The sequence below is a fragment of the Homalodisca vitripennis genome, chromosome 1 (assembly GCF_021130785.1).
Source record: "Homalodisca vitripennis isolate AUS2020 chromosome 1, UT_GWSS_2.1, whole genome shotgun sequence".
Lineage (NCBI taxonomy): Eukaryota > Metazoa > Arthropoda > Insecta > Hemiptera > Cicadellidae > Homalodisca > Homalodisca vitripennis.
In genome coordinates, this window is record NC_060207.1 from 21,218,540 (window position 1) to 21,245,776 (window position 27,237).

Sequence of the window (27,237 nt, forward strand, 5' to 3'; positions counted from 1 at the left end):
ATTTGTAGTTACCACTGTAGTATTCGGCCAATTCGCTTACCCACAGGGTCAGTACTAGTTTCCACTAAAAATGTTGTAATGACAGTCAGTAACCACTTCTTTACGAGACGTAATGGTGAGTTGTGTGTGTCAAAGATGGATGAGTTTGATAAAGACTATGAGGAAGCAATCAACGAAACTTTTGATAAGACTATTGGTGGAATTTTCTATTGTTTAAGTGAAGAGCTGCAAGATACACTAAGTAAAGAAAGGTTGTCCTGGATCAAGACTGGGTGGGTCGAAAGAAGTAACCTTGGAGCTTCGTCAATAATCATTTGGAAACTTGCGAAATTAAAAAAAGTCAGAGAATGAGTGCAAAGCAATTTAACGGACTTAAATTGTTGAAACTGACAGTCACCAATCCCTCGCTATCATGTATAGAATACCAGCTATGAAATTTATGCTAGATGTTCTTAAAACCACATCCATTTGCATTACAAACATGCAATTGTGTCTATAAAGTATGGAATATATTAAAAATCTTAATAATAAATTAGAAGTACCCGTTGATACAAATTCCGTTGATATTTTTCTATTGTAAATTAGAGTTCTGGCGATCATCTTTATTTAGTCTTCAAAGTAAATTACGTACCATGTGACACGTGATTTTAAATTATTTTTTAAATCTGAGTTCATTGGTGAAAACCGTTGTTAGATATCACAATTCGGCAAAACTGATAAAACAATGCAACTTTACAATTTCGTAGTTTTTATTCTTCAGAGTTTAGGACATTTAGACATGTAGACATCATTTGCACCGTCTTCGACCTTTTTAGATCCCTTAACTTTAAGAACTTTTGCTCTATACGTGGATTTAACAGCTAAAAATATATTTCAAAAGCCTAAATTAGACACAACAATTCCTTGGCCAACCAATCCAACTCTTAAATTTCAAATCACACTTTCTAGTTTTGTCTTGTGTGTATAGTCGGGATGCCTGATGTTCCAAGGAAGTTCATATTAATATTATAAGTTTTCAATATTGTCCTCAGTCACTAGGTCAGTGACTCCACTATTGACTCGTAAGCGTACACTAAAATCAAACCAGTTTGTGTTCAGTGGCTGGCATTATCTACTGGACGTTATCTGTCAATACCTTATCACTCGGGAATATCAGATGGACTAGCGGCCACAAATACTTGTGGCCATTGTTGGCCACAATAAATTATCCGCTTCTGTAGGGACCTTTACGGAATAGTCATATCAAGAAAGACTAAGCGTTGTGCGGCTACTACTGCTGTACCTGCGCAGAAATAGTGTATTTCCGAGTTTTAGTGATGTTTATGGCTGAACCAATAGTGACATTTTTTTCTGGAAAGCCAAGACATAATATCATATTTCCACCATGACATTGTAGAGTTTTTGGTTTCTGGAACCACTATAGTGAGACACGGAGCCTGGTCAATCGCTATTGCAGATTATGGAGGTAGAGACGTTAAAACCTTTCTGAACCATTCTTCAAAGTGTTGTCTCGTGAAGGTTTCCCTGCCTGTCTGCGAGGTTTCAGCGCGGCGTCAGAAACTTTAACGTTTCTGACCAGCCGCTGCGTCATCTTAATACACCACTACACATGTAAACAGTAAAACTTCTTTTCTGGAAGAGATTAAATTCCGAAATTTGTAAACTATGATATGAGCAATCCTGTTAAGCTTATATTAAAATTTGAATGCCATTCGATGACGGGTTTTAAAGGAATACAAATTTTAAAATGGTGTACGGTAAAACAAGTAAAAACTGTGTTTTTCCGGTTTAACTGCGATATAAACTATTAAGACTTGTATAACCTAACGTGAAATGAAACGAGTAAAACAGTGGTATGACTGGATTTTTGATAGGCCTATTTGTTTGGCAATAAACATCACTCAAACTCGAGTGTAAATACTTCCTGCTGTGACAGTAGGCTATGCTCTATATGTAGCCTACTGTCCATGGTAGCAACCTAGAGGCTATCTCCCGTCTTATCCAGATGTTGGAAATTCCCTCTACCTTAATTAAAATTTGAATCTATACCTGTATAAGCACATTTCACGTTTTGATAATACTGCAATATGCAGAAAAGTTTAAAAATTGAAATCTTGTTTTAACATTTAAGAAATTAAATACAGTTAAAATTACTAACATTTCATCATATAAAATAATTAAAATTACGCTTTTAGATGAGTATTCGGGTTATATAAAGTGTGCCATAAAAATTAAAAATATTTATTTTCTACTGAAAGTATGTCTCACTGTACAAAATGTTTTATACAAAAATAATTTTTCATATTTCTAACAAAAACTTAAATTATCTATGCCCTATTCATCATCTATGACAGTTGGTTAGTGGAAGAGGATAAGCTAAATAAATAAGACGACTAAAAAACTACTTGCTACATAGGTTAAATGTTTAAACATATTGTTCCAAAATATCTGCAGTACTGCCTCATTTTACAAACTGGTTTCCGAGAATTTGTCGGTTTACAGATTAATCATTTATGCCAATTTAAGTAAAAGTACTGTCCACATACATACCAATAACAAAATACAAGGAGACTCAGGCAGTTTACAGGTAACTTAACAAGTACAATTAGTTCATCCATTGGTCCCTTAATGAGCCAATATTTTTACATTTAACAGCTATATAGGAATAAAACAAAAACTCTTCGACATGTAACAAATATACCTTAATGAAATAATAGCACTAGGATGATAAATAAGCCAAAACTAAAATGAACACAAACTATACAACAATCAATAAAATAAAATATAAAATAAACATCGTTCGACTAGAATACCTCGTCCATAAAATTGTTTAATAAAATAAGTTTGAATGTGTGAAGTTGTCATGCAGAATTAGTTAACGCGATATCGTTTGGTTTTTGGAAACCATCCATGGAACCACTGGTCATCCAGGGGCAAGGACCTAGCCAGCAAGGAGGTCCAAGGGGTCCAGACTCCCCCCCCCCCAATTTTCAATAATTTCAATTACTATTTTAGCAAACAATTATTATTATTTAAATAATTCCGAATTCTGGACATGTCCTGCTGAAAAATCGTTCTCAACATGGAAACGAACCAAGAACTTTTCTAGAAACAAAATGGGGAATGAGTGGTTGACTGCACTTGCCTCACTTTCTGTCTACTATGGGAAAATATCAGTTTCGCTAGAGCAAGTAAAAGATACGATTGCTCAGAAGTCAAGAAGAATTTTACTTTTGTAAATGCTCTTTAACTTTTATTATAAATCCTCAATGTGGATTTGTATACCTACTGTGTTTTGCAGGCAATTTCAATTATTAATCTAACACAGCCTACTAAAGCAGTGCCTCGACAATTATGAATATCAATCGTCAAAACAACTATTCAAAGACGTAATAACTTCCTTTTTTTGTTTCTTAAATTTTGAAATTTTCAAAAATTAGGATGTTTCCGGGGGAGGCCCCCCATTTCATCTTGACTCCCACCCCCCAATTTTTGCCACGTTCTTGCCCATGGGTGTATATTTGTATAAATTATATTGTGCGATATAGGTACACAAGTCTTTATCATATTGAGGATGTTAATTTTGTTTTGTATTTAGATTTGTTTATTTCAGTCCTCACTGTTTCCAAGTAGTGTTTGTAAACTTTATTACTCTTATATTGAGGTTGAATTTGTGTTGACGCAATTCGGGAATGTTTTTCCAAGCAATCTGAGATTTAATAAAGTTTTTAGGATTATACTGGGTATCTAACTTAGCCGGGGGAGACCAGATTTACTAAACTTAAGTTAAAAACAGTACTTCATAAAATAAAACTAATGATTTTCTGTTCATTGTGTGTAAATTTACACTAAGTTGTGTGCAAATATAAATTTACTCATTGTTTGTTCTCATATTGTTTTCGTCTCATAATAATGTGCGATTCGTGTTATTATACCAATATGGTTATGATTATCACGGTGTTTTATTAGAGTTATTTGTAAAGAATAACGGCATGCTTTGTGTTATTGAAAATATTACTTACATTACACGAGCAAAAGACGATAAAGTTTTTTATTATAGTTTGGCAAGTTATTATATGTAATGCAATGCGAGAATTGTGAATTGTATGCGTTTTCTTTGCTTTACAATAAAACTATTATTCAGTGTCGTATTCCATTGGTTTAATTATTGTGTATCAACGGTTAGACAGTTTTTATCATTTTGTTACTTGTTACGTATCAAACAATTACTGTAATATCATAAATAATTGTTCAAACTGATTACGTTGCGTAACTCTGCAAAGACAACTTCACAAGTAAAAACATCGTAAGGTTAGTAGTTAGCACACAAACTGAAATCAAATTAAAGGTGTTAACAATCTAATTGTACGCTAATAATTAATCAGTAAGCTATTATCTAATACAGGGTACACATTATGTACACGATATGACTAGTGTGGAATTTGGCTAATACTACTACTTATAATACTCTCACTAATATTGTACAAACTATTTACTAAAATTAAGGTTTGCAACCTTAATGAGAGGTTTTCATCAGAATTTTAAACCTATAATAGAGTCATTTTAGGTAATTTCCCAAATTTTGGAGAACTCCAAACTCTCTAGGTTAGGACGGGAATCTGATATATGAAGTTTTATTTCTAAGAATGGAAAATTGTTTTCTTTTCCTTATCAATTTATTAGATAGTTCATTTATTGTAATGAAGATTGTTTCAATTCCGTTATGCACTCCAGATTTAAGAAACATTGTCTTGAAATGGAATAAGGTACATTCTTGAAGCTCTTGTCTTATTGGAAATGATATATTAATTTAAACAAACTCTCCAATAATATAAAGTTTTTTTATTTTTGTGAGGCCTTTCGTACTCAATGAGTACATCTTCGGACTCACACAACTGAATAAGATTAAATATTTTCAAAATTCACCGTTACTTTATTTGATTTAACTAAATATAAACTTTATTTTTATATATACATATAACGTACTGTGCTGTCATAGAATATTACCTCTTTGTATTTTTAATGACATATGTTTTTATTTAGTACAAAATTGTTTATGTTACTATTGTTATTATTAGTTTTATTCAGTTGTGTGAGTCCGAAGATGTACTCATTGAGTACGAAAGGCCTCACAAAAATAAAAAAACTTTATATTATTGGAGAGTTTGTTTAAATTAATATATGGAATAAGGTAGTTATTTATTACAGTTATCCCTACTGTAGATGTTTTAAGTGGTTTTGTCGACCTATGATCTTTTGTATAGCAGATTTCGTAAACCCCAAAAATCAGGTAGAACTGTTGGACAGAAGTTCTCCTCAGGTATGAACTCTGTTCCTGATTAGTAAGGACCTACTATTTGAACTTAATAAATCGTTATTAACTTCAACATTTAAGACGTTAGCAATTTTCACAATAAATATTGATGGAGTAATATTTTAGAAAACTAAATTTCCTAATTACAGAAAAAGTTTAAGAATCGGATGCGTACAACAGAGTTTAACCTGACAGACAAACGTGTGTCTAAAGCATTTTGTTTGTGAAAATTAAATTAACTACGGACACAATACTTTTTAAAATGTTTAAAGTGAGTTCCTTTTGAATTATAAGGTACTTAGATAAATTTAAGTGTTAGTTAATTTTTACGGTTCGGTTTAACGCTTTCTAAACACATAAGGATTGTATCCAGACATTTCATTATTCACTGAGAACTGAAATTATATTTACAGTATATACAATATACAAAGATTACAAAACCGTTAATGGTCTTAATATATAAAGATTTATCTGGAGACTCATACAGATTTAAATTAAAATGTTTTAATGTACAAATAATGTTTCAAAAACGAAACATAAGATTTTATATGTGTTTGTCTGTTTGTTTATATTTTCTTTTGACGAAAGGATGGTACGGAGAAAAATATTAACATATACGGTTCCTCACCGATACTTAAAGCCTATCTAAGGAATCATATCTAAGGAACATAGTTATAGTGTTTACTAAGGACGATACAACATTAGTTGATGTAGGGTTGAAAATCCAAAGCCTTATAAAAGTTCGTACCAGAGGTTCAGCAGTAACTCATTTCTACGAAGCACATCAGCAATGTTCAGTAAACATTTTATAATTTTATAACTGCTGCAAGATGCAGAGCTGCAAGGCTTTCCAAGCGCAAAGTCTACACGGTGATAGCCAAGCCCATCAGCTGGCTGCGGGCTTTTCAACGGCGGATTCTACACGGTGATAGCCAAGTCCATCAGCTGGCTGCGGGCTTTCTAAGGGCGGAGTCTACACGGTGATAGCCAAGCCCATCAGCTGGCTGCGGAAGCTGAGATCGCACGCTGTGTCAGAGTCAGGCTGCGTCTCCTCGTCAGACTTGGGCCTCATGCAAGAAGATTCCTCGTGCTTGTAGAGGTAGGACTTGAGAGCAAACGCTTTGCCGCAGCGAGAGCACACGTGGGGCTTGGTGTTGGAGTGTGTCTGGACGTGCGCGCGCAGGTTCGACTTGTCCGCGAAAGCCTTGTTGCACACTGGACATTTGAATGGTTTCTCTCCTGAAAGAAGAGTAATGTTTGAAAAGACAATACAAGTATTTATAAACACATTATCTATAACCTTTATTTTCTTGCTTTTTGGAAATTAAAGACGCTTGTACAGCTAATGAGAAAGTGGCTAACATTGTTATGGATATGAACTCTGTTGTGGGAGATTTGGAGACAGAGTGAAATTACGCGCAGGGCAGCCCTGTCTCTAAAATATGTTGTGCAGCCATCAGAACGGTTCTGAACTTAGGGATGATATGATCACGAAAAAGCCCTTTCCATTGTATATTTCCCATGAAGTTGCAAAATGTGGGTTACAACCTCAGTGAAACAACTACTAATCTTTGACTCTAATTCTTGAAGATTTGAGAAGGTTCCTGATAGATGGGTTGGGGACTTCCAACCTTTCAACTTCTCTCCTCTCACCATCCAAATGGTAACGCCCAACTGGTTACCAATGCTGGATATTTACGCACTACACCCATGGTCTAGTAATGATGAGAAGAAAATCGTTAGTGCAGCAAGGTAAGACATACCGACTGTTCCCAAAAACCAAAAAGAATCTCACAGTAGGAAAAGAATGTATCAACAATCGAACCATTCTTTGTTTGAAGTTTTTCTTATGATGGAAGGATTGTGAAGGAAAGTGGTTCCGGCCATTTGGTATCGTTCAGTGATACAATACAATCAATAAAACTACGTTTCGAGATCTGCAATCTGGTCTTTTCTTCAGGTAAATGACTAAACTAATGCATGACTACAATCCAGGTTAAAGTAAACAAACCTGGATTGTGTGTAAAGTAAACAAACCAGGACGATGTAACACGCATAAGTCAGGAACCACAACAGCCATGTTATGTGTCTATTCCAAGTACACTAACTCTAAAACATGTACTTAATAAAAACTAAACACTAATTATTGAAACTGAACTACAGAATACAAGTCACAATAATAGGGCTACACTCACCGGCCAACCAAACAGAACTGACCAGAGGGCAGTAGTAAATGACGATCATCAAACAGAGACAAGATAGCGGCAAAAAAGGAGGGAGGGCGTTTTTTAGTATTGGTTCATTCCAGATGAACTTCTTAAAACCATACTGTGACTACACATTGGTTTGTTACAAGTCTGTAACCTGTTCGTTACTTAAGATTTTATTGTTTGTTAATTTTTCAGAATGCCTGTAAATTCGGTGTTACTGATTGTATTGCATCACTAAAAATGGCAAAAGTCAGGGAAAATCCTATCTCCTTTACAATCGAGCCATGTATTTAAGGTTAGGACTATGGCTTTTCCTTTTGTGTAGCCCTTTAGCGTAAACATTCTGTTTGAAATGTGTCCGTAATAATGCGGCAAGTAATGGACGGAGGTACCTGTGTGGGTACGGATGTGGCCCTGCAGCAGCCAAGGGCGCGAGAAACACTTGCCGCAGAAGGAACACTTGCAGCCCTGACTGTGCGTGCGGACATGCATGGAGAAGGCCGGCATGGACACATACACCTTGTCACAGTGAGGACAGCGGCGAGCCTTCTTGTCTGCCAGAGACCGGTGAGTCTGCCTGTGTCTGGCGAGGTTGCTGGAGGTGCTGTAACTCTTGCCGCAGTCTGTGCAACTGTGACACTCGCCCTCCCGCTCCCGCTTCTACGGACAGAACGTCTACAACTTAGGATCTTTATACTGTTCATCAATATCAAAACTAAATAGATTAGATAGATGGGTAAGTTTAATAAGTGACAAATGTAATATGTAATCGCAGCCACATTACAAAGAAAAAAATGTTGTTTTTAATTTAGTATATACAGAGTGTTCAGTAAAGGGAGTCACAAACTTCTGTGGGTGATAGTATTCATCATTTCAAGCAAAATGTGTTCTGTAAATATAAGTCGGAAAAATGTCTCGAAATCGTTTAGGTGCTAGCCGCCATCTTATATTTTTTATTTAACAAATTAATATCTGTAGAACTGGTTAAGCTGAAGAAACAAAATTTGGCCCATAGATTTGAAAGGCTAAGTGAAATTTTTACGAATAATTGTGTTATTTTCTTTTATATTAACAAAATGGCGTATGTTGAAAAGTTTTTATCAAATAAAAAAAAAAACAATATATTTATAAAACAAACTCGATATTAATTATTTAAACAATTTTATTAAAATGCCAACGGTACTGAATTCAACGAAATCCGTTAATGCATAAGCGAGATCGACCACTTTAAAGGTACGCTAGCACAAGATGGAAGCAGCAAACTCACAGTCGAGAGATATCAGCAGATCGTTGCTCCTGGCTTGTGCAAGCGTACCTTTAAAGTGGTCGTGCTCGCTTATGCATTGATGGATTTCGTTGAATCCAGTACCTTTGGCATTTTAATGAAATTGCTCAAATAGTTTGTACCTAATAAAGTTGATATAACTATACTGGTTGTTTTGTTATTTAACTTTAAAGATTTTACACAGATGCCCTTTTGTTAATATTAAATAATAGATAAATGAAAAATGAGTGTTTTTCTCTTATCTATTCATTCTTAGGTACCATTTTTTTTTCTTTAGCTTAACTAGTTTTAGAGACAATAATTTCTTTCTAAAAATAAAAATGGCGGCTAGTGGCTAAACGAGACATTTCTCGACCTATGCTTGTATCATTTTTAGTTTGAAATTATGAATAATATCTAGAGAAGTTTGTTACGACCATTTGTGAACACCCTGTATATAGTCTTTGTTGTTTCTGACATTATATTATTCACGTCAGTCCCTACAATGTATCGTTGTTATTCCTTTATTTTTATTTTATCTATCGTATAGTTCAGAAATATTGAGCACCACCACTGACCTCCACCCTGATGGGAGGAGACGATCTGAAGATGTGGCCTGCCGCCGCAGCAAGGCTAACTTCAGCCAGCTGTGTGAGGTTATAGAGGTCATCAGGGACATCAGCTGGGGGCACTGGCAGTGGTGGGCAGCTGGGTCTGGTCGGCAGGGGGTAGCATCCTTCTGGTGGAGGTAAAGCTGCTCTCGTTGCAGGATCTGCTTCACTCACTCCTCGCTCAGGACTCGTCCCTGAGGGCAACACCTGTTTTGAGTCATTTGTCAATGTTGGATCCTGACTAGTGCAATCATTTACATATTGAACATACTGAGCACTCACATCCCATCTTATGTTCCCTTATACGTACAATTGGCTTAACAACGTTTAAAGAAAGGTACCGTATACTAAAAACTCTATCCAAGCCTATGGGAGACAAATAAATACCTATCAATCCAAGAAAACGTTTATTGAAGTACCAAGCGTGTATGTTTTGACTGTTTTAAACTTTACAGCAAGTTATATAATACTAGTTACCCGCGGCTTCGCAAGCCATCTCTTACTGAAACATAGGAACATCTTAGGCATATTTCTTTTTAATGACTTTATTAACTCTTCTGGGATAAGTGATATACACTGAAAGACATTCTAGCATCCTGATCCATTTAGGATATTTAAAGAGCAGCTTTTTTGGACTTTGAAGTCGGAGAGCAAAAAAAATGTATAAGTACCTGTGAAATAACTCGAATTTCTCTCTAATATTCCATGGTTTATTATTGAGTAGCTCCAATAATTTCAGTAACAACTGAACAGTTTTAGCCTATTTTAGTTCAGGTCAGTTCGTGGAGGAATACTAAAGTCGAAGTCTTTTAGCTTTTAACTAATCTAACTTTCAGCTTTTTTTAAGCAGTTAACGAACTCAAAATGTAATAAATGGTGGAGCTGTAAGTAATTTTAAGCGAAATTAAGCATATTTTAGGTAGTATTATTACAGTGTTCATGGTTAGACGAAATTTTGTATGGTTTTTATTACTCACGATTTACGCGTGTATGAGCACTTTTGGTTCGAATGAATGATATTTTCGATGCCAGTTCGAATTTGCTTTGTTGCTCCGACCACAAAAATATAGACATACGTTGTTCTGAGAACGCTATTTCTGTCAAAAAACAAAATCAACTAAGGCGGATTTTATAACAGTCTTAAAATTTCTAATAAAGGCAAGATAGTAAGTAATTTTTTCTTTGATATCTGTATTACACAACTGGTCAAGGCATATCATACTTATACTGCCTTATAATACTGTTCAAACAGTACATAGTCATTTCCCAGGTAATATAGGTGTTTATTTAAATGCGGTAGACGTTTGAAGTGACATGTTTAGCGTGTGAGAGAGATCGCCGGTACCTGGCTCCGTCGGGATCTTCTTTAGAAACACAAACTGTAATAGTATCACTGCATACTTAATATTAGCTAAAGTTAACAGTTAAAAGTATATTTGTACTAAAACTTCCAGTTTTATTATCTGGATAACTTTTTTGCTTAACATAGATTACAGAAAACGTTCAAATGAGAACTGTTGTCATTTCAAAGATAACTCTATGCTTTCAATCTATAAATGTAATTTATTTTAACAATGTTTTATGTATAAACTGTTGCAACAAATATTAAGTAAATACTTTAGTAGGGAATAATAATTCCCTACAAGACATTAAAAAATTTAACAATTTTGATGCACAGCAGCATCAATGAATGATTAAATTGTGTCAGTTGTTTTTTCTTTTAGCAAAACCGGTCAGGAAGGTCATACATACTTTAGGTATGTGACATACTTAAAGTCTAGTCGCAATCAGGCTATTTTCTAAATTCACTGCCAGATGATTAGAATGATTATTTAATTTGGCTACATATTTTCTGCTGTATCTGGTGATTTCTTGCCTTATGGTTTGAACTTTTAAATCGTCATGCAAAGATTTATTTGAAATGTACAATAGAGAATCTACAACTTGTCTTTACAATTTTAGCTGAAACCTCTGAATGATTTCTATGTTTGAGTTGCTGGCAGTACCCCATAGTTGTATTCTGGTCGATTTAGTTGTAGGTTTAAAAATGTGTTTGTATAAGATTAATTTGTTCTCCACGGTTAGTTGAGATTATTTTCCCGAGAAGCCAGTTCAACTTACAAGTTTTTAATTTAGTTGTAGCCTTTTGGTCCATATTTGATGGTGCCAATTTAGTATTCTATTAAGATACAGCCCTAGATATATAACACCTTGAGATTCTGGAATTACAAAATTATTGAGGCTAACTTCTAGACAATTTTCATGTCTTAACGAGAACATAAGCTGGGTGGATTTATACACGGAAATAAATTAAAAGTTAAACTGAAATTAATTTAACATATGATTGTGTTGTCTTATTGTAATGTTTAAAAAGAACAGTCGATTACATTTGAAAGGGTCTCTCAATTATTAACAGTTGTTTGCTGCATTTCTTATGGGGATTTTTCCAACTCTAGAGACCACTGGGGCGGAGCCCTGATATCTGAATGTAAACTCCTTCCTTAGAGCGCACATAGACCACAAGATAAACGTATGTACTAAATTCATGTCTCTATATCTAATGATTTTTGCTGATGAATCAGTCAGTCAGTCAGTCAGGATATTTACTTATATAAATATATATATATATATATATATATATATATATATATACATATATATAATATTAATAAATATAATTATATATCTCTTACGATTAGTAGATTTATTAAAACCGTCTTTGATATTGATAGATAAACAATAATATTTCTGATTGACTGGACAACTTCATTATTGCGTTTGGTAAAATCTCTTATCTTTATAATTCTTTTTTATCTGTAGATGCAATAACGAATGTCTAAATTCCCGTGAGTTTCATTGAGAAAAGTCTTGGAGAGCAGGTGAAAATACCACATTGTTGAGCCAAAGCCACTTGTTCGAGTCTGCCCACACAGAACAGCGCTCGCGTCGTGGCCAGGCTATTTCTGTTCAACGACATTCCCTCGCTTTGAACTATGCCAAACAATCACAGATTAAACATCCTGTGGCTGAGTAGGCTGTTCCACTAAATCTACTAGCTACCGGTAGAATTCCTTATGTGAAGGTGCTTTATACTAAGGTTACTAGCAGTCAATTGGCAAAGTGATGACCTTTTCTGAGAAGACATTCTGTGGTCTTAATCACAGATTAAACATCCTATGGCTGAGTACGCTGTTCCACTAAATCTACCAGCTACCGGTTGAATCCCTTATGTGAAGGTGCTTTATACTAAGGTTACTAGCAGTCAATTGGCAAAGTGTTGACCTTTTCTGAGAAGACATTCTTTGGCCTTAATCACAGATAAAACATTTTGTGCCTGAGAAGGCTGTTCACTAAATCTACCAGCTACCGGTTGAATTACTTATGTGAAGGTGCTTTATACTAGGCTTCTGGTAGTCAATTGGGAAAGTATTGACCTTTCCTGAGAAGACATTCTTTGGTCTTAATCACAGATTAAACATCCTGTGGCTGAGTAGGCTGTTCCACTAAATCTACCAGCTACCGGTTGAATCCCTTATGTGAAGTTGCTTTATACTAAGGTTACTGCCAGTCAATTAGCAAAGTATTGACCTTTTATGAGAAGACATTCTGTGGCCTTAATCACAGATTAAACATCCTGTGGCTGAGTAGGCTGTTCCACTAAATCCACCAGCTACCGGTTGAATCCCTTACGTAAAGGTGCTTTATACTAAGGTTATTGGTAGTCAATTGGCAAGTGTTGACCTTATTTGCGAGGACGGTCTGTGATGTAAACCGGAACAATCATGTTTTGTGTTCGTTTAGAGCAATAGCCAGTTTCTGTACCATGTTGCGAAAGCAATTGTAAACTCAACACCAGCTGTCACTGAAATTTTACCTTGGATTTGTACTGGTAAAATTACTGTTAACCAAATACCTCTTACGTACATGAGTTGAAGGGCTAATCAAGACAAGTTCTTCCACTACAACTCGACGAAGTAATTACTTCTTGGAGGTACCAATTTTTAACGGATGATGCGAAGATTAATTCTATTATTTTAAGTACATGAATAAAAGAGATAGTCTGGTGTTGCAGTGACGAGACAATACTAAAATCAATGGAGTATTTGCCATCCCTGAAATGTCTTTAAAATATCATCTCAAACTACATCAGTCAGACGAGTTCAGTAAGTTGCATACAGTACATTCAATTGAACTGTATGTAACATTATTGTTGACAAATTAAAGCTTATTTAACCCTGTATAACTTTATTAAAAACAAACGTTATTTAAACAACGCAAGGATGAATTTTACACAGTTTGAAAAAAAGTAAAGCGAAACAGATCCTCTCGTCGAAACAGATATTTAGAGTAAACAGTGCCACCTGTCTCAGTGATACCCTGTTCCTTGGTTTATTTTCAACCGAAAGAGGAGTTTTGCCAGATTTTGGAAGAGCAGGGCATTGTGCCCGGAATAGAAGAGCACCTGTGGACCACTTACTTTAGTCGTTCAGCTTCGCTTGTAACCCTTTCCTTGCCCGATCCTATCGCCCCATACTCACCCACGATCGGTAACCCTTATCACATCCTCGTTAATCATTGCTGACTGTGAACTGCTTGGAACGATTTCAATGTTAAAGAAAAAAAGGTAGAGCTGAATATGATCAGGTACATTTCTAGTGCTTCTAATATTCCATGATTGGATAATATTGTATTTCGCTAGGTAATAAGAGGACTGTGACATGAGCCTTGATTTGCTGCTTGGATTTGCCCTTGATTATCGTATGTACGAGTAATTGCCTAGCCTGTTCCAGCAATATACATGTCATGTTACCGTATGATTCCCCAAGTTGTGACGATCTCCTCGATCTCGCTGATGCCAATTTAAATTTATGAAGAACGGAAGGTAAAAATTTGAACTGGTCAACGTTCAAGTTAGTTACGTTTAAGAAGATCTCTTGGCAACTCCCGTACTAAACGGTATAAAACTTCGGCCTAATGGTTACGTTCAAAGCGTTTAATTTATTTCAATTATTTATTAGACTGAGCTAGTCTTTAGTTTCTTGATTCAATCATAACGGTTTTACTCATTATTAATTTTTAAAGACTCCGTTTTAGAACCGGAAAATAGTGAAAGTGTCGTGTTCGCGTCGCATCTTCACTGGATCTCTTCGCAGGACCTAAATATTGTTTTAAATTCACACCCCCATTCATATTACAGATCTCCATGGTCGTCTGGTTCGTCTGACAAACCTACACTGGCACCACGGACGAGGGCTAAGTAGGTTAACATGAACGCTAATTGGACACAAGGTACACTTCGTCATATTTGACTTATTTTTATACGTACCTTATGGAACTGGTGTTACAAACAAGGAACATCAAATCAGATATAAATAAATATATTGGTGTATACGTATGGTTTTTGTATCTCTGAACGGATGGCAAATGGCAGGGAAAATCCTGTTTCCATTACAATCCCTACATCGTCAAAAACAAATTTCAACAAAGAACGTATAGGTATTTAAAATTCTTTAATTTTTAACAAATGCATCATACCTTGATTTCTAAGAATGTTATCTAAAAGAGAGGCTGAAACCCTCATTAAATAATTATGCGTAAACAATTATTGTTTTTCTTAAATTAATTAAATTGGTGGTTTAAAAAACCTCTTTCCAATGAATGATATTGCAATTCCAAATCGAGTTGCACCGTTCTATATCGGAATAGCCCTTTTGTGAGTAAGCGACGGTTTAGGAAGTTAGGTGTTGAGGCAATACTCAAGGAGGGGGAGTGCCAGAGGCGACAACACAGGAGACTGGGTGCCAGCACAATTCTGATGGCGCTGGCACATGCCACTACTGGGGAGATATCGTTGTTCTTGCCGTTTGTCAGCCAAATCGCCACCTCCAAGAGTTAACCGCTTGCTGCTCTCATTTAACCATACAATAAACCGTACTCGCCTGTATAACAACAAATTCCATTACCTAATCCTTTACAGCCCGTTTAGAGAGTCATGTCGGCGACATGTAAACCTAAATGTTGATTTATCCGTTAACAATTTGAGGTGGTCCAATCGAATTTGGATTTGGAAAACATTGTTTATGATGAATTCATCGCTCTTTAAGATAACATCCTTGAATACAAAACGTAGAAATATTTTTTATCACTCTACGTGAAATACCAGATATTTAAATTATGAATTCAGGGCATTTTGTAATCAGGCCTAAATAAAAATAGTTGAAGATATAAATGTTAAATGTTTGTAGTATGTATATGAATAAACGTGTGATAATTTCGTATCATTTTCTCAAGTTATTTTTGGTTCTTAAAGACACACACACACACACACACACACACACACACACACACACACACACACACACACACACACACACACACACACACATATTATGTATGTGTATAAAAGACACCGTAGGTTATGGAATTTGTGAATATAACGGCGAGTACAGTCTATTATATGGTTCCAAATGAGAGCTGGAGGCGGTGGTTTGGTTGACGAATGGTGAGACCGACGGAATCTTCCTTACATTGTTTCTTACTAAAGAACATGATTTGATGTATCATATATTAAGATCTGTTTGGGAATGTTTATGCATAATATAATTTTTTAAAGAATGCAATGAAAAACATTCTTAGACGGTACCGTGCTTATGCAAGTAGACTAATGCTGCTAAACAAATTAAAACCTTTACACTATGTTGCAAAGTTTTTGTCATATTATAGTGTTAATAATTTTGGAAATTAGTAATGTTCTTTAAAACTGTTAACTCAACTTAAAGTCGAAAGTAACCCAGGAGGGTTTACTTCTGGTTGGTTCATATATGGCAGTAGAAGCTGCAAGGAGTACAGTGGAAAGTAGTGTTCCACTATTTTCATATACCCCTATATATCCAGCAGCAGGATATCACTAAAATGTCAAAATATTGTAATAAAGGATAACTTAATGGTCACGTCTATTGTAGGAGGATAGAGGCTGGAGTTGGCGGGATTTACTTTGTGTTAAGGGTTTTACGGGGTTCAACGTGAGGGAAACCCCTTCCCTGCCCGCTTTGACCGGATGAAATCAGACTTCCTCCCCTTCTCCCACGGAAGCATGGCTGAGATACAGCCCTCCCCACGGTGCCCGTACCATAGGATCTCGGCAGAACGCATCCCTATCCCCATTCAGGATGGGTGCTTCTGGATATCCTGGTGTCGCGCAGAAAAACAATTTAGAAAATGAGGTAGCGGTTTCCTTTCCTATTTGTCTGAAAATAACTCTTTTTACCCACATTGACTTTTAGAGTAATTTGATTTTCTCAATTGAATCTACAATTTGACTACGATGAGTGTGGAGTATGTATACGTTCTGTAAAATCTACCATTTGTGTGAGAAAGACTATGAAATAACACAATTTAAGTATTTTCATGAGTTATTTGTAATGTATCTCAACTTAATCACTAGTCTATAATCTTTGTGTAGTTGAATGAATCTCAATAAGTTGAGCTACACTAAAATTGATATTTCACTTAAGTTATTGAAGCATAAGCTACGAGTAAAGTAAAACGCCTTCAGCTGATAAAGACGTCTTATCGCTGAAATGTCATGAACAAATAAACTACCCAAGGTGCACTGTAAAAATGGATACGAACAGTGTATGTTGGTGAAATCGCCCTATTCATGTCAGGATGTATGTGATTCGAGGAGTGCCTATGGTGTTATAATTATACTGTGTGGAAATGGATACGAATCTGTGGATAACAGCTAACAGTGTATGTTGGTGAAATCGCCCTATTCATGTCAGGATGTGTGTGATTCGAGGAGTGCCTATGGTGTTATACTGTGTGGAAATGGATACGAATCTGTGGATAACAGTTAGCAGCGTAGGGCCTATACAGGGTGGAAAAAAAGTATGGAAACGCTTTTCACTAATTTTGTATGGCTTCACTTATACAAATTAAAATTTTGTACATCACCACTTGTATTAAGAACCTAGTTTTTGAGACCAGTGGGGACATTTTATCTTTTTCAGGGGGACGGCCCGTGAGGAGTCGGACGAAAATCTTAAATGTAAGCATAGGCCGAGTTTGGTACCAAATTAAAGGTGTAGTAAAGAGAAACTCATTACCGCAAACCGCACTTAAAAAGGTTGACCCTATCCAGAGTACGGGCCGTTTGAATTTCATAAGTAACGTTTGATTAATTATTATTTCTCCGCAATTTCACAGTCTCTAGTAAACTGTTCTGACTGAAAATGACACTTTATGGAACACAATTATCCAAAAGAATTAAATTAAAAATTATATATGTATTACAAAAAATAACCATACCTTTTTAAATGAGGTGCTCAAACTGCTCTCCGAACACTTGTTGGCAATGAGCTAGTCTATTATAAAAACCTACTGCAGTCACATTTTGAAGCATCTCGGGTGTAATTCTTCTTGCTTCTTCCAATAAACGATTTGTCAGCTCCTCAATGTTGGCTGGTTTAGTTTTATACACATTATCTTTTAAGAAGCCCCACAAAAAGAAATCTAGTGGATTAAGATCCGGTGACCTAGCCGGCCACTCAACGGTACCCCTGCGACCAATCCAACGGTTAGGAAACACTTCATCTAACAGATTGCGCACCCGCAAATAGTAATGGGGCGGTGCTCCATCTTGCTGTAACCATACTGCATTAAAATTGCCCCAAGAAGAGCACGCACTGCTGGCAAAATGTTATTTGTCAACATATTGAAATAAATTTCGCCTGTTAGATTTCCATCTATCACAAACGGTCCTACAATGTTATTGTTTATTATTCCAGCCCACATATTCACTTTCTGAGGCCTTTGTGTGTGGCCTTCTATCATCCAGTGTGGATTATGGTCGGCCCCAGTAACGGCAATTATGCCTATTTTAACTTTTCCATTAACAAAGAATGTAGCTTCAACTGAAAACAATATCGAACTTAAAAAATTTTTGAATTTCGTCACACTTTCTCATCATTATTTCGCAAAATTCAGTCCTTCGATCAAAATCATCCTCTGCAAGTTCTTGGGTTAGGGTTACTTTAAAAGGGTGATACTTGTTTTTGTGTAAAACATTCAACACTGAGGTATGGCTCATATCAAGATCTTCTGCAGCCACTCTGGCCGAGGTGCTGGATTTTCAACAAATGTTTGGAGTACATCCAAAGATTTTTGTTCATTTGTTGCCGATTTAGGCCTGCCACTTCTTTCGCGATCTTTGACTGTTTCTAGTTTCTTCAAATCTTTTTACTGTCTTAAACACTGTTGACTTACTAATTGGGAGTCTATCAAGAAAAGTGTCATTAAACAAATGCGCTGTTTCTTCATAAGGACGAACTAGATATCCATACCCACGCATCATAAGCAGCGTGATTCTCTCTCAAACTCACTAAGTGACATTGCTTTTAAAAAAACTAGTAGAATAAAATGTAAAACACTTAAGTAAAAAAATGTATAACTATCGCAGTACCTTCTAGTGAAGACTTTCAACTTTATCTTACGTGGACGAAATTATAACGTAGACTAAAAACCAAGCTGATATTAAAAATACAAAACTGTGGAGTTTTGCTGTGACAGTACTGTTTGTATTGCCTAAACCAGTTTATGTTTGCCTGAGATAAAAGGGCTGGAGGGACTGGACCTTGACCTCATGTTGATAAGGAGTTATGGTGGTATTATTGAATACTCTCAGTTTCTTGAAGACAAGACAGGAAAACCCCTATTTACTGTTATCCAACAAATGTAGAGGTAAAAAAAATAATTTTTTGTTGGAAATTGTTTTTTCAAATTTACATAACCGACATAAAACATACTACTGAAAGTAAATTAGTTACTTCACAAGACAAAATTACTAAATTTCTTTGTCATGAAATTCATACGGCCCGTACTCTGGATAGGGTCAACCTTTTTAAGTGCGGTTTTGCGGTAATGAGTTTCTCTTTACTACACCTTTAATTTGATACCAAACTCGGGCCTATGCTTACATTTAAGATTTTTCGTCCGACTCCTCACGGGCCGTCCCCCTGAAAAGATAAAATGTCCCCACTGGTCTCAAAAACTAGGTTCTTAATACAAGTGGTGATGTAACAAAATTTTAATTTGTATAAGTGAAGCCATACAAAATTAGTGAAAGCGTTTCCATACTTTTTTTCCACCCTGTATATTGCTACAATTGCTCATGTCAGAGTTTCTGAGACTCGAAGCCGATCCAAAGTGTCTCCAAACTAGGCAGAATTTCCGTCCCTCCAGAAAAGAAAATTCCGTATGTAACTATCAATAGTCCATCAGTGTCAAAATTCCAGGTGACGTTGGAGCATGAATTTGTTCGCACACATGGCGCGTGCCGCATAACATTTCCGGTGGTTGTTAATCTTTCGGAGTTTTATTACTTAATGGGTGTTTAGGCTTCCTTCTCAGTCGTGGTTATGAGTTTGGGGTTCCGTATGATGCGGCCGCGTGTATTTTTAACTGGAACGCGTGGCCGCACGGTCGTCAGCTCTGCGGTTTATGACCGCAGAAGGGAACACGAAAGCAATCGTTGTAAATCATACCACCTGGCACATTTCGGTGTATTTTTACAGCAGATTTTGCACGCACGTGTAACATACTTATTAGCTAATAATTCCTTTAGTTATTTTGGGTTGAGAACTTCTCAATACAGTTTTACAGTGTTATACGTCATTTCATGACAACAAAATGTGTTAAATTAAACTTTTAAGATTTAGTGTTTGCTAATATGATTCAGTTAACCTCTTGAAAAGCTGCTCTGAAAGTATTAAAACTACAACTAATTTAACATTTCCAAATGTTTTCAAAAAACTGTAGACTACCTAATTTCTGAGTATTTAATACTGTAGATTCACAACGTCTAATAACTGTATAATGGCGATAAATCATTAGAGTAGTCGGTGGTGTATTTAATTGTCTGAGCGTTAACGAAACCTATAAAATATCAACGACACCATGTGCAGTGACATTGCATGACACTTCGTGAGTTTTTTTTAACTGAGCGTTAATAAACATTCTAACGTTGGTCTTATGCCTAACCATAGCAACGAGAAAATTGCAAAACATTTGTAAGCAAGGTGGGCATTTAACATTTCAACATGTTACAAAGTAATTCGTGTAGCCTTGGTGACTTTTATTTCATGAAGTATAAAGACTTTTATTAATTTAAAGATCGCTGTGAAATCCAACTTTTGAATAAAAATGTGAATATATCAATGTGAAAAGATGTAGAAAGATTTCATCTGTAGACTAAAACTTTTGCATGAGTTCTATGATGGTGCAGATCTCCACTCCTAACATTTTGTACTGAACGTCATCGAAGCCTATCACTGAGTAGGCTGAAAAAATTTCTTTTTTCTGCACTGAAGTAGGCCGAATATCTGATCATGTAGCAACAATAATCATTTTTGGGATATTTGTAATGGTTTTGTGACTTTATGCACAATGTGTTTGGTTTAAACTTTAATCTAATCTATCAAAACAAAACAAAATATTGGTGCAAACATTATTTTTTAATATTCTGCTACAAAAGTATATAACAAAAAGAAGGGTTATAATTAGAACATTTTTATTTAGGGGGTTTTCGCTTAGGGGGGAAGAGGTAGAAGGTCAGGGGTCAGAAATGAGACCGTTTTAATATGTCAACCCCTTCCCCAATATAAATATCCCCTAAGTTTCATTTTTATATCAGCAACTAACAAAAAGTTAGCGAGATGAAGAATTCTACAATCGTCCTTTATATTAATAACTGGATGCTCAATGAAGCTAATCTTTTTGTTTCAGCTTAATGGTTCTAAGGACAGATTTTAAATGTTCCCTTAACGTGTGATGTATTGGTTCACAATATTTTTGTTTTTATTGTTTTTTTTTTATAATTGCTACTATTGTCATCGTCTTATTTAAGTTACAGTTTGTTGCAAATCAATCGTATATTCTTGTTGACGTTTTTGTATGTTGATTTGTTCTTAGCAGTATACCTTATTAGACATATTATTTATTGTTAGTGTTTGTACTGTATTATTGCTATCGCTAAATATTCACTCTGCTATTATTATATACAAGGTAGGAATACACCACTCCACGTATCGCGTAACAAACAAGCTTTGGTGAGGTTCAATCCAAAATTTCATTAGTGACAAACAAAAAGACAGACAAAACAATTGTGTCAGCCTACTAGTGATAGGCTTCAACAACGCTCAGCCAAATTCCATAGTTGGACATGCTATATCATAGAGCTCATTCTTGTCTATATATAAAAAAAGTTTCATTCCAAATTTAAAGTCTGCATATGAAAACTTCCTCGAGATATCTTGCCAGATAATACATTCACAATTTGTTCATTAAATTGAATTTCATGAAGTGCTTACATAATGAGCGTCTACACACCGTCACCGTAAAATGATGTTGGATGTGTTGGATTAGTTAGGCTACATGTGTAAACATGTTACATGTTAAATTACTTATGGATATGTATACTGAGTTTGTTTTCAAATTCATTTATTTTGCTCTTTTTCCGTTGCCATCATGGTTATCTATAAGATCCATATTGATATCAATGATTCTATCATCAGGCAACTTCACAAAAGTGAAGTTGCCTGATGATGGGGGTATCGATTCCGAAAGGCCTTGCAAAATAAAATCAATATTGGAAAATGTGCATTCATTTACCAGTGATACGGTATTAAAAAAAAACTAAATTTGTATAATTTTAAAATTTAATAAACCTTGATATTTTTACCATATAATTCAATAATACTGAAATATATTAGATCATTTGAAAATAAATTGTCTACTCCAATTTTTTCTTTCAATACTTATGGAATGTACTAATATCGAATGCATGGCTTGCTTGCCTTTTCCTTTTATTATAAAACGGTATTAACATTCTCTTTTGTCAAACAATTAATTTTGTACTTAAATACATACTATGAATAAATAGGTTACACAACTTTCCATCATTAATCCATCTTTTTTTATTTTGATTATTAGTTTCGGGAGCATTGCCAAATCACGTCGCCAAATTTAAAAAACTTCACATCTAGTCAAAATAAATAAAATTGCACATAAGTAAATACACACGGACGCTCAACACCATACAAAACTTATCTATAATTAATGAGCAGGTCTCCTTCGGACTTAATGTTTTCGTGCATATGTTTGTGTTTATTTTCTTTCGGGTTATTTATAATTTTATTTATTTAGACTACATGTGTAATTTTTTAAGATTAGATGACTTGACTTGATAAAAGGATAGTGCTCCCGAGTGACTAGTAATCGAAATGGAAAGTTGGATTTGCGACGTAAAGGCGTGTAAACTAATTATTTATAGTATAATATCGACCTAGGAAGCATAAAATGTACAAAATATTTAAATACAGTTTTGAGCAATTTAAAGAAAAATATGAAGGTGAACTAAGGTAAAAGTTTAACAAGTTTGCGGTGGTTAGGCCTCCTGTTAGAACGTTGGAACGTCAGTTAGAGTTTTGTAATGAGAAAACTTATTAAAAAAGACTATATTACAGGTTAATTTTACTGTCTTAACCTTGTTTCTAATATTTGCAAAATGTAACTTGTTTAATTTATTTGTTCAATATCATCAGTTTACAAGCAATATTGTTGTGCAGTTATACAGCACTAGATCGTCCCAAAGGAAAAATACTACAATTTAGATATCATTAGAAATAATACAAATTAAAATACTATAGCAAGCACTCTAACAATTGTTTACATAGAAAAAATAATATTTGTTAATTATTCTACAATATATAGATGTATTACGACAATATTACCACTTATGTATCACCAAATTCAGCATTATCAACAGATAAGTGTAATGAATACGCACTTAACATTATTTTAAAGAAGACATTATTACATTGAGCTTTTAGAAAGGGTTGTTATGCAAACTGTTTTCTAATACAGAAGAAATCAATAGCTTGTTAATGCTTTGATAAAACATTTCCACACTATATTGTCAATTTTAAAGAGAAACATTTTTCTGTTACTTATTTACTATATTCATGTTTACATAAAAGTGGATATTTTGAAAATAATGTTGCTCCCTGTAACATAATAATACATTCAAGATTCAAGATTACTTTATTGCCCACAATAACTGCATAGGCTGAGACAAGACAAAGAATAACATCGGGCTATATACGATGTTTGGTCTATGCATAATAATGTCTGTATCTTGGTAATTATTTTCAATAATTTTTTCATACCATGAAAAGAGTAAAGCAATATATATTCACAAGACAAAATAAAATATTTTATTTATCAAATTCATGTATGTTGTGAAGGCAAGTAACATTTAACAACTCTTTAATCACCCTTTTAAAACATTTTTAAGGAGTGACTGTCATAAAACATATCAGTTCTGAGGTTCGTCCTATTTCTTGTATGTACATGAAATAGGACGAACTGTAATTTATTAATTATTTGTATACAACATTATAAATTATCTACGTATATCAACAAGACAGATAAAGAGTTGAGGACGCTATTTATGCATTAAATACATTATTTATAAATATAAAAATAAGGTATTTTCATAACTCCTAATCTAATGAATAATTATTTAGTTATATTATGTTAACGAGTAAGTTACGAATGAAAAGTGTATATTTATGTATAATTTAATTTTTTTTATTTTCTGTATAACTTTACTTTAAAAAGAATCACCAAAACTGTTTTTATTTGATATAAGTTGTGGTAGAAAACAGCGATTTTCGCTCTACTTTGTAACTCTAAATAGGTTATAAACAGTTAGTTTCTGGATGGTACAGGAAACAAGGAAGATAATAATATAAAGTGCTTTGTAAACGAAAAAGTAAACAATTCCACAACAGTAGATAACGATAAAATTAGTTTCTTCTTTACGTGTATTTGTAGACTATAATAATAATGAATTGTAACTACCAACAGAATAAAAATATCTCTTTTTATTTGCATAAGAAAATTTAAAATGTTTAGATTAGATTCTAGCTATTGATGTTCTCAAAAATGAACTACAAATTTCACCGTCAAAAATAAAGTGTACAAAACAACAGTGAATGATCCAATTCCTTATAAGTAGTATATAACCAATGAAATTCAAAGTATAAATGACATAATATAATAGTTTTGTTTTAGTTATAAGTACCAGAATAGTTATTAACGTTTCGATACGTTTTCCGAACGTCAATTGTTACTAGAAACAGTGTAACTATTGAGTTAACATTTGCACTTAGAGCTGTCTCTTCTTTCCTTATTAATTATTTAGGGTAATTAATTATAAGGCTACACAACCGCTAATTGATTACTGCCGTGCTTATAGATACTACAGCTCAAACAACCACTGGTAGGCCTAGCACACAGCAGTGAAGGTAGGCGCGGTCCTCCAGTCCTCCACCGCATCCTCCCCCGACAAGAACACTCCACTCACCTCTGGGCAGCTCGTAGCGACGATGGGTCAGCAGGAAAGCCCGCGGCATGGTGCGTCCTCTCCGACCTCTCAGACACTGCCACCACCGAGCCTGGGGGATCGCACACTACGATATAAATAGCAACGCGTGCCCCTACCCCACACAAGCGGTTTTATTTTTAAACCCTTTTAGCCGTGGTTTCTCACCTCCACTGTACCGCACGCGCCGTCTTCCTCTCTCAGCTTCCTGTGCGACCCCTCCGTGGCGAATCGGCCGGAAGCGCGGAAGTAGTGTCTCCAAGTCCTTCTCAAGTGCGATATAGTTGCGGCCGATACACTGCTGGCTAGGAGGATCGCAAAATTCCCACAAGAAAACGTATATTTATAGAGGCTGAGACACAAACGAAACATATCACATAAAAAAACTGTTAACCCTAAGAACACTGTTAAGCCCTTTTTTGGTCTTACAGTTAATGGAGTCTTATCAAGGTGGATACTGTGTGGCTACTAACGAAACCTATCAAATAAAAATACTTTTAGCCCTAAATACATTGTTAAGTCCTTTTTTGGTCGTTGATCAGTACAAATGAAATCTATGAAATAAAAATAACATTTTAAACGTAAAAACAAGAGTAACTAGGTTTTAGTTTTTAATATGTAGTAGAAGACTCTTTTACAGGAGTGGAAATAGTTTAGGGTATTCCTATATCACTGGCGGGCTTATCCTGTGACCCTTGGACTTATCGTCCGATCTAACAGCCGTCTCTCATTGGTGGAGACATCGCGTGGTCCCGTCTGCCTGTCTTTCCGCCGTCCAGGAGCGTCTCTTAGACACCCGAGCTGTTAGTTGTATCGTCAGTTCCGTCGGAGATGACGTGGTCCGGTAGCGTTCACTCAACAAACTCTTGCGCTTTGTTCTTTCTTGGGCAGAGTAGTGCCGTCTTTGGTCTCGATCCCCTCTTTTCTCATACCCGTTCTACCTTTGAAGTCGATCTGAACATCACATGTTCGCGGTAGTAGAAGTGTCGCTCCGAATCCCTATTCTTTTTGTAAACGCTGTTGCGGTGATAGCGCCACGCTGAACTCTCCTCATGTGCAATGAACAAGTAGTTCCTCTCTGAACTTGTTCCCTACCCCTGATCCCAGTGACTGTTCTTAGTGACAACATAAAGTGAACCGTTCTTCCATGGATCTCACTGCAGCCCTGGAAGGCCTGGACGAGCTGGAAGTTCCCCCTTCGGATGAACCGAGGCAAGAATATCGACATCGCTGGGTTGGCATCTATCCTTATTACACGCACCTTTCACTACCTAATGCCGCAAAATTCCCCGTCCTTCCATCTTCGGGTGTAAATGTTTCTCAAACTTAACATAATGGACTTAGGGCCGGATTCTCTGTTTCTCTTTCAAAATTTAACAATCATATTAAATCGTCGTATAATATCTAAAGACTCCGTAATTAATTATAAAACGTTAGGTAACTGTACTAATATATGTTAAGCCAAAGACCCGACAGGTCCTTAAAAAGTAGACGGACGTGTGATAACTCTTGATATAAAGGTCCTTGTTGCAAAGATTCCTCTTGGCCAAGGACGTAGCCAGCGAGGGAGCCAACGGGTCCGGACCCCCCCTAAATGATCAATTTTTTAATTAGTTTTTAGTAAACGATTATTTTTATTATTTAAATAATTCAGTATTACTGTCATGATTATTTCAGCTCTATAGCTTTTTAAAAATAGCCAGATTAAAAGATCTCCCGTACTTATAAAGTTTCTCGGCGGCCTTTGACGTCCTTGGGTTTGGTCCTTGTTAGTGACGAGAATGTGGCTCAAGTCATGCAGGACCTCAGGTACGGAAAGTCTTGTGACATCCATTACATATCACCGTAACCGGTGTTCCAAATATTTGTTAGCGTCATTGACCAAATTGATTAATTATTCCTTTGAAACTGGCACATTTCCAGATATACTCAAAACAGTAAAAATCACTCCAATTTTCAAAAAGACGATCCTTGCATAGTCAGCAATTATCGTCCTATTTCAATTTTGCCTGACATTAGCAAACTTTTTGAAAAGGTCTTTTAAGCACGATCGAAAACTTTTCTTTCACGTTTTGAAATCTTAGATATGGATTCAGTAAAAACAAACAGTCGATGCAGTCTCAAACCTTGTGGAACTTGTCGATGGGTTGGAAAAGAGAGAACTGTGCTCAGCATATTTCTTGGCCTGCCTAAAGTCTTTGACTGCGTGCAACATGCGCGACCAGTTAGAGGAATTTATGCCTTGCATAACCTAGCAAAATTCTGCTCCATAGTGGTCTTAAGAGCAGCCTACTTTGGCTTGATTCATACTCATCTGGCGTATGGCATAAGACTTTGGGGTAGCTGTTCTGAATACAAGCTGAAAAGGGTATTTAGACTTCAAAAAAGAGCTG

At 35.5% G+C, this 27,237-nt stretch overlaps 1 protein-coding gene across 1 annotated transcript; it reads right to left on the reverse strand.

Moving 5' to 3' along the window:
• Nucleotides 1-5,099: 5,099 nt before the first annotated feature.
• LOC124357996 (transcriptional repressor scratch 2-like) lies at nt 5,100-24,922 on the reverse strand. The gene is made up of 4 exons (XM_046810194.1): nt 24,827-24,922; nt 9,367-9,593; nt 7,917-8,184; nt 5,100-6,553 (listed from the first exon to the last, which is right to left on the reverse strand). Exons 1-4 carry the CDS (start codon nt 24,873-24,875, stop codon nt 6,288-6,290), a joined length of 810 nt encoding a protein of 269 aa, XP_046666150.1. The 5' UTR covers nt 24,876-24,922; the 3' UTR covers nt 5,100-6,287.
• Between the last annotated feature and the right edge of the window lie 2,315 nt (nt 24,923-27,237).

Excerpts from the sequence above, each read along its gene's own strand:
- LOC124357996 (XM_046810194.1), bottom strand. The coding sequence starts at position 24,875 with ATGCCGCGGGCTTTCCTGCTGACCCATCGTCGCTACGAGCTGCCCAGA. Across the intron at positions 8,185-9,366 it reads CTCCTCCCATCAGGGTGGAG|AAGCGGGAGCGGGAGGGCGA; the intron begins GTCAGTGGTGGT and ends TTCTGTCCGTAG. Across the intron at positions 6,554-7,916 it reads CCACATCCGTACCCACACAG|GAGAGAAACCATTCAAATGT; the intron begins GTACCTCCGTCC and ends CTCTTCTTTCAG.